This window comes from Prunus persica, chromosome G5, assembly GCF_000346465.2.
Source record: "Prunus persica cultivar Lovell chromosome G5, Prunus_persica_NCBIv2, whole genome shotgun sequence".
Classification (NCBI taxonomy): Eukaryota; Viridiplantae; Streptophyta; class Magnoliopsida; order Rosales; family Rosaceae; genus Prunus; species Prunus persica.
Genome location: NC_034013.1, coordinates 17,757,341 through 17,775,521, shown reverse-complemented (window position 1 = coordinate 17,775,521; position 18,181 = coordinate 17,757,341). Strand labels below are relative to the sequence as shown.

The 18,181-nt window shown below is 37.5% G+C and overlaps 4 protein-coding genes across 5 annotated transcripts; 1 reads left to right on the top strand and 3 right to left on the bottom strand.

Annotated features, from left to right (window-relative positions):
- On the bottom strand, positions 396–3,738 carry LOC18777128 (Down syndrome critical region protein 3 homolog). Of its 2 annotated transcripts, none has more exons than XM_020564877.1 (11): positions 3,612–3,693; positions 3,402–3,517; positions 3,087–3,151; positions 2,703–2,757; positions 2,358–2,447; positions 2,123–2,207; positions 1,915–2,010; positions 1,589–1,773; positions 1,418–1,506; positions 1,020–1,119; positions 396–943 (listed from the first exon to the last, which is right to left on the bottom strand). In XM_020564877.1, exons 2-11 carry the CDS (start codon positions 3,504–3,506, stop codon positions 899–901), a joined length of 915 nt encoding a protein of 304 aa, XP_020420466.1. In that variant the 5' UTR covers positions 3,507–3,517; positions 3,612–3,693; the 3' UTR covers positions 396–898. The 2 variants fall into 2 exon arrangements, with proteins under 2 accessions (XP_020420466.1, XP_020420464.1); XM_020564875.1 differs by having other exon boundaries at positions 478–943; positions 3,402–3,494; positions 3,612–3,738.
- LOC18775991 (ERAD-associated E3 ubiquitin-protein ligase component HRD3A) lies at positions 3,741–7,946 on the top strand. The gene is made up of 6 exons (XM_007210245.2): positions 3,741–4,508; positions 4,628–5,119; positions 5,396–5,611; positions 5,855–6,178; positions 6,294–6,536; positions 7,418–7,946. Exons 1-6 carry the CDS (start codon positions 3,969–3,971, stop codon positions 7,637–7,639), a joined length of 2,037 nt encoding a protein of 678 aa, XP_007210307.1. The 5' UTR covers positions 3,741–3,968; the 3' UTR covers positions 7,640–7,946.
- On the bottom strand, positions 8,155–12,492 carry LOC18776047 (protection of telomeres protein 1a). The gene is made up of 10 exons (XM_020564874.1): positions 12,184–12,492; positions 11,671–11,807; positions 10,965–11,154; positions 10,594–10,658; positions 10,278–10,366; positions 9,544–9,822; positions 9,370–9,455; positions 9,160–9,230; positions 8,867–9,019; positions 8,155–8,755 (listed from the first exon to the last, which is right to left on the bottom strand). The coding sequence occupies exons 1-10, from the start codon at positions 12,305–12,307 to the stop codon at positions 8,555–8,557; spliced, it is 1,395 nt and encodes a 464-aa protein (XP_020420463.1). The 5' UTR covers positions 12,308–12,492; the 3' UTR covers positions 8,155–8,554.
- On the bottom strand, positions 13,925–18,158 carry LOC18776202 (zinc finger protein VAR3, chloroplastic). Its single transcript, XM_007209111.2, has 7 exons — positions 17,562–18,158; positions 17,118–17,235; positions 16,551–16,891; positions 15,773–15,889; positions 15,055–15,171; positions 14,522–14,614; positions 13,925–14,417 (listed from the first exon to the last, which is right to left on the bottom strand). The coding sequence occupies exons 1-7, from the start codon at positions 17,924–17,926 to the stop codon at positions 14,303–14,305; spliced, it is 1,266 nt and encodes a 421-aa protein (XP_007209173.1). The 5' UTR covers positions 17,927–18,158; the 3' UTR covers positions 13,925–14,302.

Below are 18,181 nucleotides of genomic sequence, written 5' to 3'. Positions count from 1 at the left end.
GACATAATATTCGAATATTTTAAAGGTATATCTGCGTGACTATACGCTTTCCATATATTCGGCTGTTTTAAAAGTATAGCCGCCCGGCTATACCCTTTAAAATTTTTAAAAAAGAAAACAACAGTATAGCCTAAGTATAGCCGTTCGGATATACGCTTCAATTGTACATTTTAGAAAGTAAATTCTTATACATGCTATTTTATACTTTGAAATTTAACATTCTTTAATCCACAAAATGTTGGTGGATCCCTATTTATTGTTGTTGTATTTATGGGTTTAACTCGTATTATTTCTTACAAATAAAATACATTTTTTATTCTTGCCCAATGGGCTAAAAGCTAAAAATCATTATAATGGGAGGTATCGGAAATAATTTATATTCTCATTCCCCAATATAGCTTCTATAAATAAAATAATTAAAGAAATAAGTCTAGCACAATGGGCTAAAGGGGTATTTTAGCCCTAAGCCCCAAAATAATATGTCAAAATTGTATATTCGAATACTATAGTTTTATATTAAAAAAATGAGAAATTAATATAACCGCGTTCCTATATTCGAATATATTTAAAGAGTATGGCCGGTCGGCTATACCCTTTAAAAATTGAAAAAATTACAATATAGCCTCGTGTGCATAGCCCTAGGTTTCAAATTAACAAAAAGGCTTATCTATGATAAATATTTCCATGTCAGAACGTATTTTGTTTGAAGTTTTCTCGAGGGTTTCAAATGTGTTCATGTTCTTGTACTTTTCTCGAGGCCTAGAGACACCTAGGAAGTCCTCTAATAAGATAGGCCCAATATGGGAAGGAGGAGCAAAATGACCAGCAAAGCATATGTTGCAGCTCCGTTCTTCTCCCTGTAATGGGTTTGACTGCTTATATCCTACTGGCCTTCCTCTCACCTTGTTCGAACAAGTTCAAGCGGTAAACTTTCCATTGCAAGCTGAAATTCAGAATGCAACGAGAATCAGATAGGAAAATATCTATCAGTTTCAGTAAAAAGCTGAAATGATGCTTACCCATAGTCTGGGAGTTGTAGGATCAGATTTTGAATGCACTTTCGCTACATCTGATTGAAAGGTTATGACTATGGCAACTTTAAATTCTATGGAAAATGGACTGCACAAAAAGTTAACAAAGGAGTGAGTTGACGTGAACAAACTACAGTTTTGATGCTTAAATGGCGCAACCACACAAACAGAGCAGATTTAGCATATCATATAGTTGCACAATGCGGTGGTTCGTATGCAGTACAAATAGTGCTTGGGCTCTCATCAACAACTAAAAAACTAAAATTAATGAACATCCCAACGGCCAATGATTGTGACATCATGTGACGTGACATTCAACAGTATAAAACGGATGTTCAAATGTCTAGCTTGAGGTGCAATGCAAATCATCTAGTTGGGGAACTTACCCAGCTAAGACAGTAGGACAAGTCAAAAGACGGGGAAGTATAACATAAATGGGTAGAGTCATATTACGGCAGACATCTCCATCTGCTATCTGATATATCAAGAGAAAGCCCAAAAAAATGTTAGTGACCAGTTGAGTTGAATACGTTAATGAGATGAGAAAGGGTGCATGCCTGTGTAGTCTGAATCAGAGACTGTTCAGTTACTATTTTCTCCCCAAGAAGGATTGACTCTACACGAAGCAAGTGCATGTCAATCGAACAAATCGGAACTGCAGACGCTTCTACTGTTAGTTCACCAACAATGGGATCTGATAAACAACATTGAGTGGACATTTTCCCAATAACCCGGAATCCACCTATTTCAGCAATACCAATCATAAGTTGATCATGTCATGACACATTCAACATCTTCCAAAAAGAAATTAGAAGTTAAATGGAACATATAGTTTCTATATGGTACATTTTTTTTCTTAGGCATGCGAAGGAAAGAAGCAAACCTGACTTTAGTTCAGGAAGTAGCGGATGCCTTTGAGTATCCTGAGTAAGGTAAAAGATAACCATCTCCGGAGAAACTGGTCGCTCAAGAAGATCAGCTAAAAGACAAAATATCATCAAAGCATTAACTTTAATTGAAGTATTTATGTGAAATTACAAAGAAAAGGTTCCTGTAAATATATTACACACGAAATTACATTCAAAACCTACCTTTATCACTTTCAACTATGAACTCCATTGTTGTAGATAATGATTTATGCAGGTATCCTCTCGATATATCTACAGTTAATAAATACTATGGAACATTTTATTAATCATCAGGTTTCAGATAAATATGAAAATAAAATGCATTACAAAGGTGGGAATTTGGAATTGATAGCAATGATTCTCAAGTCAGAGTGTGAACCACTGAACATTTTCACTTCTTAAAGATAAAAATATGCACCTGAATGTTAATATTTGCTCCATGGAAGGTCTCATAGAACCTTTCCAGCTTCTTTTCTCCCGGCTGCTTGATATTCATGGAAAATGGAATCTGCCACAAACATGAACTATAATTTGCAAATTCACCTCCAACTAAACAAAGGAAAAGATGCAAGTTTTACTAAGATAAAAGCAGCTTTGAATGCACAACGGGATTTATATTGTGACTTGAAATATGAAAGAGGCCATGGCAGTCAAATTTACTACTGGTACCATACATTGTTGGAATATCATAGTGATTCAAGGTTTAAACATCTTTTCTTCCAAGTTTAAAACAACTGTTAAAATTGAATTACTTCGAAGATACCTCTGATGTGCCTGAAGCAATCTTTCCAGAAGGTCTAACCTCAACAATTTTATTCCTGTTTCCAAGTAAGTAAAACAAATCAGTTGTGGAAAACCCCATCCTAGGCAAAGAGGACATAAGAAAGAATCAAAATTTGAGTTCATTTGCCCCAATCCCTTCGTAATTAGAAACAAGATATTGGATTATTTTTACCACAATTGCAATAGTGTACCTCAAGGTTAATAAATGGGACTGCAATTACACAAACCTACCAAAATCAAATGCAGCATAAAAGTTACGAAGTTCAATTTCTGCCAATTACAATATTTTACAAGGCAAGAAAATTGAAAATTGAAATCCAAGAACCAGCGAACAGTGTCCAAGAGCTATGAAAATCGCACTCACACAATGGAAATAGGCTTGGCAACACCAACCAAAGTCTCGATAACTCCCGCCGATCCTCCACGAACCTGTAGAAAACAATAATAGTAATCATGAACCAGAAACAGAAAAGGACCTTGCCACCTATTCGGCTACTTAAAAAATGCAATTTATCAAACCAGTTTTGTTTAGTTCTGTAATTGATCTCAGTTTTCGCTTCATTCTGAAACATTCAGTAATAAAAGATACGATTTTTAAGAAGAAAAACAATATATATAAAAATTGAAGAGTTTGTCTTTCATTGATTTTATCGGGAACTAAACAGGGGAAAATTCGAACCTGCAAGTTGACAGATCCGTTAACAGCGAGGCGAATTCCATAGTGGGAGATTGAAGAAGAAGACCTCACTATGATTTTACCCTCAACAACTTCCTGAAATTCCATCTCATCATCATCTTCATCATATATTTGTTGTATAATTAGTTAACACACAAAGAGAGAGAGAGAGAGAGAGAGAGAGAGAGAGAGAGAGAGAGAGAGAGCAGTTACAGAAGGGCGATAGACGCGATTAATTCGTGAAAGTTTGAGCTCTATCGACATTGTTAACGACGCAGAGCAGAGCAGGTTGCAGGAGCTCAGCAAGTCAACAGCTATGGTGGTGACTATACTCTTCTATAATCTATACACATATACCCGAACGCAATTGTACATCTGCTTACGTGGCAAAAATTGATTGGCAAAATGACTACATTCTACGTGGCAAGTAGCAACCGAAACAAATTTTACAACTAACGCCCATCCCAATATTAACCCTCGCTCTCAACTTAACGTTGTTTCCCAAATTCCCAATCATCTTCCTCCTCTGCCTTCTTCTTCATCTTCTCCGTTCTGTTATTTGGCAAAGCAATGAATTTTGCAACTCGAAAACTCATCTTCGCTCTCCTGATTGTCTTTCTCTACCCCCTCTCTCTCTTCGCTCGGCCATATTTCCTCGTCCTCTCTAAAGACGACCTCTTAAACACCCCCAACTCGCCCGACGACTCGACTCAAAATGACTCGCCCGAGTGGGATGAGTTTGGCGACTCCGGCTCCCCACAGTCCGAGGAGGAGCTCGACCCGGGCTCCTGGCGCCCCATCTTCGAGCCCGACCCCTTTAGGCCCGACCTGGCCAACAACCCGGACGAACGCTACTACTCCACCGTAACCAAATTAATCAAGTCCGTCAGCTCCGGCGACACGACGCTCATGGACGACGCCGTTTCGGAGATCGAGGAATCAGCTTCCCGCGGTCTCCCTCACGCGCGGTCCGTGCTGGGGTTTCTGTACGCTACGGGCCAGATGAGGAAGCAGAACAAAGCCAAGGCCTTCACGTACCACTACTTCGCTTCCGAGGGTGGTAACATGCAGTCGAAGATGGCTCTCGCTTATACTTACTCTAGGCAAGATGTATGGATACCCTGGCTGGCTCTTCAAATTTTAGCGATCTGTGTTTGGTTGCAGCTATAAAAAGGAGGAAATTCAAGGATTGATTTTGTTGTTTCCTTTGTCTTTTGTTTGGTTTGCAGATGTTTGATAAAGCAGTGAAGCTGTACTCGGAATTAGCCGAGGCAGCAGTGAATAGCTTCCTAATTTCGAAGGACTCGCCGGTGATCGAGCCAGTGAGGATCCACAATGGAGCTGAGGAGAACAAGGAGGCATTGAGGAAGAGCAGAGGCGAAGAAGATGAGGACTTTCAGATTTTGGAGTACCAAGCTCAGAAGGGAAACTCTGCGGCAATGTATAAGATTGGTCTCTTTTACTATTTTGGGCTGAGAGGGTTGAGGCGCGACCATGCCAAGGCGTTGTCGTGGTTTTTGAAGGCGTTGGAGAAGGGAGAGCCTCGGGCGATGGAGCTGCTTGGGGAGATTTATGCTAGAGGAGCTGGGGTTGAGAGGAATTACACCAAGGCTCTGGAGTGGCTTACACTCGCAGCCAAACAGGAGCTTTATTCAGCCTATAACGGGATGGGCTATTTGTATGTTAAAGGATATGGGGTGGAGAAGAAGAACCTCACCAAAGTAAGAATACACCTTGGCTCTATCTCTATCTCTACCTGTATTTATAAGCAATATGCGTTCTTATAATTTGAAAACTATGTTATGTTACTGATTGTTGTTACCTGTATCATTTTTGATAAACGATCACTGGGAATAAAATTCCACATTGCTAGTCGTAATAGTTTCTCAGAGCATAGTTTTCTTCTGAAAGTTCCATCCAAATTCCAATACATTGATAGGTTGTTTCATTCATTCATATGTTACATCTAATCCTTTTCATCATCCTTTTAATCACAGGCAAAAGAGTATTTTGAGAAGGCTGCTGATAATGAAGACGCAGGGGGGCACTATAACCTAGGAGTAATGTATCTCAAAGGGATTGGGGTAACGAGAGATGTGAAACTTGCATGTCAATACTTTATAGTGGCTGCTAATGCTGGTCAACCCAAGGCATTCTACCAGCTGGGAAAGATGTTTCATACTGGAGTTGGGCTTAAGAAAAATCTTCCCAGGGTAAACTCACAGTTATTTTCTCTTAAATTAGTTTGGTTTGTTTTTAGCTTTCCATGTCCTTTCTTTTTCCCCTAAAGAACAAAATATGCAATAGAAGAGATTTGAGGAGATTTATTTTATTTTCTTCTACTATTTGTGGAAATGAAAAAGTGGTTTGTCATTTAATAAGTAAATGATCTTAAGATGCACCAACACACATGCACTGATAATTCCAATTCATAATTAAGATTTAATTCGTTTCAGGCCACTGTATTGTACAAACTAGTTGCAGAAAGGGGACCGTGGAACTCCTTGTCCAGATGGGCACTAGAATCGTACTTAAAAGGGGACATGGGCAAGGCATTCTTCTTGTATTCAAGGATGGCTGAGTTAGGCTATGAGGTAGCGCAAAGTAACGCTGCATGGATTCTTGACAAATATGGAGAACGTAGCATGTGCATAGGAGAATCCGGTTTCTGCACGGATGCAGAAAGGCATCAGCGTGCTCATTCATTGTGGTGGCAAGCATCTGAGCAGGGTAATGAACATGCTGCTTTGCTGATTGGGGATGCATATTACTATGGTCAGGTAGGTGTCTCAGGATGAAATATGTTTGTCACTACTCTATCTTCAGGATCTATCATTAGAGTTACGCAGCTTGATCTCTCCTTGACTGTTTTTCTTTTCCTTCTTCGTTTCTTAGGGTACTGAGAGAGATTATGACCGTGCGGCAGAGGCTTACAAGCATGCCAGGTCCCAGTCTAATGCACAAGCCATGTTCAACCTTGGTTACATGCATGAGCATGGACAAGGGCTGCCTTTGGATCTTCATCTCGCGAAGCGTTACTATGATCAAGCTCTAGAGATTGATCAGGCAGCAAAATTGCCTGTCACATTAGCCCTTACAAGCTTATGGATACGAAAAAATTATGCCGATGGTTTCCTGGTTAGTTCTTGTTGATTATCCTTACTGTCTTTTAAAATAATAGTTATAGTAATCACTAATCAGTGGTATCTTGCAATTTTTCAATCAAGAATAGTGTTGAAGTGTCTCAAAGTGCAGCATTTTCCTTACGGCTGCTGGACCTAGCTTCTTTCTAATGCTATTAATAGTGTTATCTGGCAGTTCAAATAGTTCTTAAAATGTGGAAGACTTTTCTAATTCTTACTCCTGCAGACAGTTCTTCCAACACCCACTGGGAGTTAAGTGGGCATATGCCTTGATTGATCAAGGTTATTATAGTTGGATCAGCATTATATTGCTTCTGGTTATTATCATCTCCAAACTAAAACCCAGACTCCTTCTTTTTTTCTTTTTTCTTTTTTTTTTTTCTTTTTTTTTTTTTCATTTTTAGTTATCAAAGGAAAAAGATCCTTGGTCCCTGTGTGGAAAATATATGGTACTAAATTTACATACATGGAAAGTAGAATGACTTTTTGAAACATTTTCTTTTGGGGAATACTGTATTTTACCAGTAAAGTTGGTTATTTCTTCAAAAAGATTATTTGTTGATAAAGTATTAGGAAGTTTAAGAATCAACCATGCTGAATTGTTTGGCTACCGTGTGCCCAAGTTTGCCCAAGTTTTCATGCAAAGTGCTTCAGTTGACAAAATGGTGATTAGTGAGTTAGTGAAATTAAGGTTGCTCATATTCCTTTACAGTTTGAATTGTAAATCCCTATTAATATGCAATATCCTTGTAAAGAGTTCTCCCCTTGAAATTCATGCTTGATTTGTAGGTCCATGATAGATGAGCATTGATGTAAATCCATTCTCTGAATCTTCATTCGTTCGTTTTCTTTTTCTCCATTTGGGTCTATATGCAGGTCCATGTGATCGATTCATTGCCTGAAGTTTATCCCAAGGTGGAAGAATGGGTAGATAATGTGCTTCTAGAGGAAGGAAATGCGACAATATTGACTCTTTTTGTTTGTCTCCTCACTGTCCTATATCTTCGTGAGCGACAACGCAGGCATGCTGTTGCTGCCCCTGGTGGGATGGCTGTGCCACACCACCCGAATGAGCATGTTGCACCAGCACCCGTATAGTTTTGTTGGCAATGGTGGTCTTCAGGAACTACAAGGCTCTTTTTGCCGTTCCATCTGTTAAGAACAAATATTTTCCTCTAGAATGCATATGTACAGGTATCTGATGCTCCTCAAATTATTTGGGAAAAAGGCTTTTGTTGTTTGGGACAAATTGTACCATAGACACAGAGATTTGCGCAAGTAGAAAATAACAGTGCTTTTGCCTCACATTTAAAAAACCTTGTATCGCTTCTAAATTTCAGTTAGAGGTATGACTCTTTCTCCGCGTTGCTCTGCAGCAGGCTAGAATTCAGTAGATTTATTTTGCGTTAGTTTTCATTACTTAATTTCCGTTGTTGGAGGTAGAACGCTCTTTTCAGTGTGTATCTCTTTTAACTTTAATAAAATCCTTTACCCAAAAACAGAAGATACATTTAAATCAAAGAGAACATGGCTTGAATTATGAAAATATATGGTGGTTTGTAGAGGCTGAAACTGTGGTATGACCTCTTCATAAGTTTTGTGGACCATCAATATTGAAGCTAAATTTTGAGTGTAGTATATTGAAAAATAGTCGGCCCAAAAATAAATACATACTGAAGGGGGGCCATACTGAATACTGAAGAGCACATTAAAAATTCCAGCTCAAAACCATCCATAACACTCGGCCAGGCAATCTCGCGGCCCAAGCAAAAGATCAGAGTCAGGCTGGGCCATCAGAGATGGGCCAATTTCACAGGGCTGGACATACTTGCTCACGAAAAAGAAGGGATATTTCTTTTTTTTACAAAAAGCTCATTAGAGTTGTATCATATACAAAAAGCACCTAGACAGAAAATATACAGTTCCCAGAAACGAGTATGGTAGCAGGGAAACATTTAACTCGCCAGACAATTTGCAGTATGGATTTCCAACCATGTGAGCAGCGTATTTAATTCAGGCCACCAGCTTGGTGCCAAAAATCCGGTAGTGCCTACTTCCCGATTTGTCACTTTGAGATTTTAGACAAATTTGTACCCAGGGGGGATTTCTGCGAGTGTCATTTTGCTCCCCATCATTATCTGCAATCACTCCTAACAATGCATTAAGTTTGCTCTCCAACGCCTTAACAGAGGACTGGCCATCAAAAAACTTCACCTATCATAAAATGAAAATGACAATTAGGAGGGGCAAAAAATCATGGAAAAAAGAGGGACTATACATATAGTCTGTCCAAATATAAGTTAAATGATGATTACAAGTTCTTACCCCATCTTCTGCATACAAGAAAGCATGAATTCTAGCGGTTGAGTCCTCCAGAGTCAGCCTAATTCTGTCAATCCCAGCAGGAAAGCAGAAGTCCTTAGCCTGCCATGGGAAAGCTGCTATGACTCGAACTACACACTTGAAACTGGCTGTAACCTACAACGTTTGGAATACATACATTGAATACACAGCAGTTATGATGTTTCAATAAAAAAAATGCCACGGTCATTAATATGAGGAACATTTCGAAAACAATAATAATAAGGGTTACAGGCAACATGAAATAGGTAAGATACCTCTGAACTTGTGAGGACATCCATTAACGTAAGAAATATCACATGGTCATCATCATCATCACCATCAACCTCTGAGGGAGGAAATAAACATTCATAAAAAGGTCATCGCCATAAGAGAAATTCAAAACATAGAGTATATGTTTTCCAAGAGTTGAAACAGAGAAATAACAAATCCAAAAATTCATCACTAAGAAACTAACAGTGTGGTACCTGTCACTTGAGAAGGCCAAGGTAAGCTCCAAAATGGCATCCGCCTTAAACTTTGCGGACTTCGTGACAATCTTTCATCATATAACCTAATCCACATAAATTGCCTCAGAGTTTTAGTAAGTTGCAACATAGTGATGCTATGCATGATAATAAAATCTCAGCTAAAAGTAACACCTTTGCCGCTCAATTTTGAGACGGTCCTCATTTGGTGTATATCGAAGCTTTGTGAACGGTGTCAACACACAACGCCATAACCCTGCATGCACTTCACATAGCAAATTCAAAAACTTTACCCACTCCCCAGTTTTTAGCAAGCGAAGGTTGTCATTTTCAATGTCTTGAGATACCACTCTTAAGACAGTTCCGACAGAAGGAAAGCTACATAAGGTATCTCTTGGCAAAGGCAGTGATTCCAGATGTAGGGGAAGTGGGTGATGCATTTCATCTTCAAGCCTGTGGTTCAGAGTTACCAACATTTGATATTTTACTTAACAAAATAAAAACTCCAGTAACCATATAGTAAAACTAAACTAGCGTTCACCACGAACCTATATATCCAATTAACCAAACACATGCATGCAGGCACAGTCCATTAAAATGATGCTCTAATGTCATACACCATTACACAAGTTGCAATTGAGTAAGTTCACGTCAATAGAGAATTGCATTAAAAGAACACCAGCAAAAAGGGATTACAGAATGAATTCTGCAAGGAAAGTATGCTGAAAAGATCAATCACTTTTATAACTTCAACAATAATTCAATGAAAGGCAGATAACCTCCTTTAAAATAAATAAATACAAGAAAGAAGTCCAACAAGACAGGGCCATAAACAAAGTACCCCATAATTTTATTATTAATCAAGATGCTCTATAAGAAAAAACAAACATTGACGACTATCGACTCACTTTTGAAGAATATTGGATGGTGGAGCATCAGTTCCATCCCAAACAAAGGCCATCCATTCATTTCCAGCACCCTCATGGATATGAATTATCTTAAAGTAGTAAACAAGGAAAAAAATTATATTGTACTCAGTATACTGAATAATTAAACAATAAAAAGAATAAGTAACTTAACCGGGTCAGATCTTTAAACACATTTGAGTAAATTAAGAATAATTCAAATATCCCTCTGTATTCCCCATTTTCTCTTTTAAAAAGAAAAATAATCAGCTGCACTAATTTAACTAGTGCACATATTTAACAAAAACGGTTGACTTACTTTACAAACCAAATTAAAGCTTTCACCTCCATTAATTTCTCTGAGCAACGAGAAATAATTTGCACCTACAAAGCACATACATTTCTATTAAAATTAGATAACCAAATAAACATATAAGGCGTGTTGTGAGATAACTCTCTATTGACCAAGAAATAAAAAAGTTCCTGTCTTTCTTCATATTTACAATTAGATCAGAAAGTTGCTCCATACAAAACTACAGCACTTTCCAGAGAGAGATTCCAAATTAGATTATTCCCCCCACCATCACTAACCACAACATTGTATTATTTTTTGAGAACAAGTTAAATTCATATATTTTCATAACTGAATTATGTTATGTCTTTATTTGAAACAAAATACTTTGAGAATACCTTCATCAAACTGAAAATTCTGCAACCATCTTCTCAAGTATATCACAAAATTCTTGTCTAGGTCTTTCTCGCGAAATGTTTCGTAAGTTTGATAAGGAACTAAATTTCTACCATCCCTTCCTTCATATATTGCAAAGCTAGAGTACTTCTTGTAAAAAACAGCATTTATCTTATCATCATGAATTTTCATCTGCACAATGCCAAATCAAATCCGATTATGCTTCATCATGTAATGTTTGTCAAGGTCACAGAACTTTGCACGCTTTTAACAAAAACAAAATGGAGTACAAAGGATAATACATAACATCACTTTTGTTTCATAAGAGATAATACAACACCATTGTGATAATGGAGAAAACATGATTTAATTGGGAAAAAGGAGGTGGAAAGGAAAGCAGCTGCAATTGGTCTATTCAACCAAAAAATATTTGGAACGTATTTGTACAAATATGTCGCACTAGTTTGAGGAACATTCTGAATCATTCTTCATTAACTATCTCATCATGCCAGCATCAGCAAAATGTGAAAAAATAGGAACTTAAAGACAAACGAAACTTTAGTTTATCATATTTTCTTCTTTCGATTGATACATAAAAAAGGAAAATCTATACAGATTAAACTATTGGCTTGAGCAATCAGCAATTATCTGTAATTTTAAGACACCCAAAAATGCAAGGAAATTTAATGGATGATCAGTTTGGTATACCGAAACGCGTTGGAATTGAATTATGTCTCCAACCGACAAAATACGGGGAAGTTGATTCCTAGTTTGTGTAAAAACGTTAACTGGTAACCCAGGATCCTGATGCGTCTCGTCAATTATACGGACCGAACAAAACCAATCTGCAAAAGATTCACACAAACGCGTACAAACAGACAGAGAGAATTACAATTTCTATCTAAAAACAGAAGAAAAGAAATTAACACAAAGAAACAGAAATGTTAAAACTGACGAAGAGAAGTGAAAGAAAGTAAGAAGTGGCTCAGCAACAACACCTTTACGTCAAGAGTCTCATCAATCTACTACCGACCAACCGGAAGCAGCCGTAAGTTCGGCCTTTGTTTCATCATCGCCACCACAAACATACGTATACAGAAATAAATAATTGCAAAAAATAAAAATAAAAAGCAAAAGTTTTGTGGACTAAGTTTGAAGGAAGTAAGGAGGAAATGGCACATTTTATATACATACACATTTAATTAAAAGAAGAAGATTTACCAGTGCCCTTGGTTTTCCTAGGGAAACCACACTCGAGGACGACGCCGATTAAGTTCACTTTCTCACCCACAGAATCTATGGCGTCCCTTATCTTCAAGAAGTTATACAAGTCACCACGCGGCATCTTGTGAGTATTTGTTAAGCTCTACAGAGAGCTCAGCTTCTTCTAGGGTTTCTTTCTTTGCAGAATGGAGGGAAAGAAGGTATAATATAAACTTGGGAGATTTTGGAAGAGGACAAAGAGAGAAAATTTTAAAAGAAGTTAAAATGGACAAAAATACTTTTATTTATTTTTAGATTTTTTAAAGAATTATTTATATTTATATATTTTTAATTTGAAAATTAAGAAGTTTTTTTTTGTCTTTTTATTAAAAGTGAATTTTTTTTTGTGACTAAAACTTAAATTTACTTATAAAGTTTGAAAGAAAACCACACGAATCCATTTTTCTTCAATTTTCTTTTTATTTTTTTGGAAACCATACACGTGAGAAGCGAAATGATGCATAACTCTGACACGAACACATCAAATCCGTCCAAACCGACGGATCCAATCCAATCCGTCCAATTGAGCTACTCACGAAATGTAGAAAGTAAAAAACACCCTTATTAGAGCATCTCCACCCACAAGGGCTAAGTTTAAGGCAAGGGCAAGTAAGGGCTGCCACTATTCACGTGAATAGTGTCAACCTTTGCATTTGTGGTTCCACCCATGAGGGCAAAGTCTAAGGCAATTACTATTCATTGTACTTTATTTCCTATTTTTTTATACTTTAAACCATTAATTTTGATAAGCTTTTTAGATTATATTTTCGGTTGTCATGTGTCACTATTTATTATAAAATTTTCACTTAAAATTTAAGATAACATTTTTCGGATAAAATTTTCAAATAAAATTTTCGGATAAAATTTTCGGTTGCCACGTGTCCATATTTGTTATAAAATTCACATCCCACTCATCATACAATTGAAATATCTACTCACTCATCATACAATTATTTTTAATTATTAGGTATTTATAGGGAAAATATCCAGAATTTTTTGGTATTTTTTAAAAAAAAATTTGAATTTTTTTCGAATTTTTTTGCAATTTTTTAAGCCAAAAAAAAGCAAGGCCGTCAGATTTCTGGAAAAAATTGCATCGGAGGGTCCGGGACGCGCCACGTGGCATATTCCTGTTGGAGCCTGTCGGAAGTGACGTCACGCTGACGTCACCAAACTCGGGCTTCAGCCCAGGCAAGACTTGCCCTTGGGCTTGATCGGGCTCGTGGGACCCACCACGAAACAGAGCTGCGGGCCTTGCGCTGGAGCCATCTCGGGCTCGCCCAGGGGGCCTTTCCCCCGGTTTCCTATGCGCGCTGGACGTGCTCTTAGTGCTTTTGCAACCCTAGTAGGGTAAAAAAGACATTATATATTTCCCACTAGTTGCGAATTGACCCCAAGGTCAGTTGTCTGTTAGCGAAATATTTAGTAACTGACCCCAAGCTCAGTTGCCTTTGTGTGAATTTCGAAATTGAAAATACTTCCCTCCTTACCAGGTAAATAAGAGCTTCTACATTCCTATCAATGGCAATGTAATATGCATGCAGAAATTTTTCTTTCTGTGTTTTTGATATGTCTCAAATTGTAATTCGCACAAATAAGTATGCAAGTAGTATCGAAATATCTATTAAACTTGCCTTCATTTTGTGTCTGCTAGAATCCTACTCTCTTTTCCTGGGGAATATACATCTTTGCCAATGGAGAAAAAACACACAACTATAATTTATTTGAGCAAAAGACCAATAAACAATTAGAATTCTAAATGAGAGCTCAAAACTTTCCATAGAAACCATAAATTAACTGGTTACACACTGTTCCTGCTAATGTAAGCAGAGTTTAGAACACCTTTCCTTACACATGCAAAATATTATGAAGGCCCAAATGTAGCTTGTAGAAGCCTCCAGTATCTCTGTGAATGCACGAAACCGCAAACATCTCATGATTTCACCCAAGATGTGCTCTCCTATGTAATCACCAGCCTGATAGAATTACACGTGCCCAAGGGTCATTATGTCCTGCACTGCACCAACCTCAGAAAATTTCCATAGAAAACAATGTCTTTGTGCTTCTTAAGAATATACTAGCGTGGGTGCCTCCACATCTGCTCCTCGTACTCACTAGTAGTTGCTTCCTTGGGGCATTTACAGTTACATTTCAGGCAGACTGTGTTTCTACCATAATTCAAGAAATTACATCTGCAATATACATTACCATTTTGTAAATAATTCAGTTAACCTTAATATTAAATCTAAACCACACACACACACACAAAAACAAACAAAGAGGAAGATGGAGTTACGAGGGACAGTCCCAATCTGTAGGATTTTTCTTGGGCCGTGTCTCTTGACAACGCAAACACTTCCTATTGCTTGCAAAATTCATGAAAGCGCACCTGAAGAACACAAGCCAAGTGATCAGAAAATAACTAAAATTACAAGTGCAAACTGATTTATAGTTTTATGTTGGATCTGTTTATAAGATTTCGATATGGGGCCCGGATATAGTGTTTAGTAGGAAGAGCATTTGGTGTTGACTACCAGGAAATACACTCCCATTTATTCGCTGACTTTTTATTCTGTTAGTTATTTTATTTAGTCCCTTTATTGGTTGCATTCCCCTTGGATGCAATTCAATAAACTTTCTTACTTACTTATAAGTAAAGTTACTGATAACAATGACATTAAATTTCATATATTAACAATATACAGAAAAAATGTTATTCCCAAGAGCAGCAATTATCATTCAAATTTCACAATATCGAATTAGCACACTCAGTTTACTAATTTAGATTTGCTGAATTATGTCAGTTGTCAGGGCTAAAATAAGACTTACTTTGGGCAGTTCCAGTCTCCTTTCTTCATTTCAACAGCATCTGTACTGACTCTCTTTGGCCCTTCAGCTTTGCACTTTAGGCAGCGTATATTTCTAGAGAAGTTCATGAAATTGCATCTGCAACAAAGCGCAGACCAGTAAAGATATTTGGAACTTGGAACACAAGAATCTGGTGGTAGCCTAGACTAGAACAAGATGTGTGTAACTCAAATGATCATACAAACATCATTTTCCAAATCTATCCATGTATCACCAATATATCAGACAATTGCTTTGTGCTATATTATTGCTCCCTCTCCATGCACTCAAAACCTTAACCCCAAAACATATATGATAACATCGAAATTAATAAGTCACATTGAAAGACTTGAAAAACCTTGGGCTTGTATCTATAGTGTAGGAAGATCACATAGAGAAAATCAGGTTTGAACTGATTAAAAAAAGATGGTGAAAAATTTGATGGCAACCTTATACGTATATGTACCATGAAGAAATTCAATAACTTTAGACATTTTAAAGGTCCAAACTTTTTCTTGCTAATTCTAACATTCAAAGCATTGGAAAAAACTAAACAACTTCTTCGATAATTGGAACAACTTAGAAACACTAACAAGTATCATTACATTATTATTTTTACTAAAAGGGATTGCAAATTATTTCAGAAATATTCTCTCAAATACCGATTCATGGTAGCACTCATGCAAAAGAAGTGGCTTACTCAGTGCAGATCCAGTCTCCCTTTTTCATTTCAAGATCACCCGCATCAGCTTTTTTTGGGCCATCTTCTTTACATTGTAGGCATCTTATATTTTTAGCAAAGTTCATAAAATTGCATCTGCAACAAGATAGAAAGAACAACAGTTCATAAACTAGTGCAACTGAGCAATTTCAATTGCAGGGAATGTGTTACGAGTACAATGAGAGGGAACGACATGCAATGTTGGATTCAGACATCTCAAATATAAGGGACTGATAAGCAATCACAGCAAAGTAGTTATACAGTAAAACGTCCAGAAGCATCATACCTCAATTTTGTAGGACTAGACAGCGGGTAGACACACACAAACAAGCAAACTTAAAAAATAAATATGAGGTAAAACCAATAGATGCATTTTCTGGATTAGACAAAATTAAAAGTTTCCACGTGAATAACTGAAAATGTATTGTTTGAATCTATAAAAATTCTTCCAAAGAATCAGTAAATCATCAAACTAGTATAGTAGCAATTGCCATAAGTGAAAAGAACAGTAAATGATTGACTCGAAAATTCAACAAATACTTTCAGTGACTAAGGGATATGACTAGATGTCAATTCAGGTAGTGTTACAACAGTAAAACCACACACACACATTCACACATAATTATGTGTCACATATAGCATAAAAACAAAAACGCCATAAGTTGAGGAGATCATCTCCTCCAATCAAGTCATAAAGTAATGCATATATTAAATTAAAACGGCATAAAGATGACCACGGTAACTTGGTGTGGCTTACTTGGGACACATCCAATCTCCTCTCTTCATTTCAACAGTTTGAGATAGTCCATCATCAATGATACTTGCAGATAACTTTTTCTCAGCTTTGGCAGCAGGCTTTGGAAGTGATGGGTCAACAGCTGTTTCACTGAGTTGAAGCAACTCAGAAAGCAGTTTCCTTGCAGATGTTTCTAGAAGGTCTCTACCAAGAGGTTTCTCCCCCCCAGAAATAACAAGTGGATCCAGAGCATGAAACAATAGTATTCGGACTATATCCACTGTCCGTGCCGCAGCTTCAGATTCCTTAAGAACCACATACGCTCTATCACAGGAACCCCGCAGATTGCAAGCACCACAAACCTGTATATGCCAGCACCATCCAGATGACAATCTCAAAATTCCCAAGATTTATATAATAAAATTCCCCATCAAGCATTGAAAAGAAAAATGAAAACTAGATGATGAAGTAGAATAGGACATATATACATATTCTATCGTCATGTTGTAAAAGAGTTTTTATGTGTTTGTGTGCACTTTCATCAACAAATGTGAGCCATCAATCCGATAAACGAGGGAGATTACATACATCCCCTTCATCTAGTCTCAGATAGAATCTCAATCTTTTTGCTGAATTCACAGCTTTCCGGAAAAGATTGGGGCATCCACCCTCCACAACTGCTTGCATATCTTCCGTAGACAGTGATCTGCACCAAAAAATCAAAATGAAAAAGATTAGATGCTATTATGCAAGAAATGCAGTCAAATGCTTATGTAAATAGTTTGGAATTTTCAATAAGAAATTTATAGAATTCAATCAAAATATGAATTATGTTTATCAGATATTGTTCCTATTGCTGTAAAGGAGATTTGTGCAGTCCATTACAGGTAAGGAAAAGAAAGCTTGAATGATAGTACAAAAGTAAATGAAACATCAACAAAGCTCAAGAGTAGCAATAACTCAATTAATCCTCAGCCAACACTTTGTATTTCAACATTTTCTCGGCAACCAGAGCAAATAAAAGAACCTCACTTGAAAACATCGTAGCGGTCACGAGCAAAGCTGAGGCACGCATCCTTTATTTGAGTCATGTCCGTGTAAACATCGTCACTCTCGCTCGGCTGGGTTCCGGTGAAGTAACCTTTGGTCTTCAAGCGGTCGATAAAAGCCACCCACTCGGGCCAGGGATGGAGCAGCGGTGCTTCTGTGCTGTTAGCGGTGACGCTATCAATAGTTTCAATTGCAGCGGAGGAAGAGCTGTACCTGGGGAAGCGCAGAGATTGTGAGGCAGCGAAGGGTTTGAGAGAACAAAGTGAAGGGGTCGCAGATATAGTTCTTATGGGAGCATGGAACAGTGCTGCGGTTCCAAAGCGTATGAGCTTTGAAGCAGCTGACATTTCCCTTCTTTTCTTCTTTGTTCGGATTGTGTTTTGTGGGTGAAATGGTGTGCCGGTGGAGCTCAGAATTTGTGGGTAACTGGTATGAGAGGAAGAAGGAGAGGGTTTTGTAAAGTGAGAACTTTGGGATGCTGGGTTTTAGAGAGAAGAGATTATTGGGAATTTTTTTTTTTTTTTTCTTTTGGCCCCGAATGAAGAAAATACATAAATATGAGATAAACAAGAAGAAAATTAATATATAGGTATATACAAAAA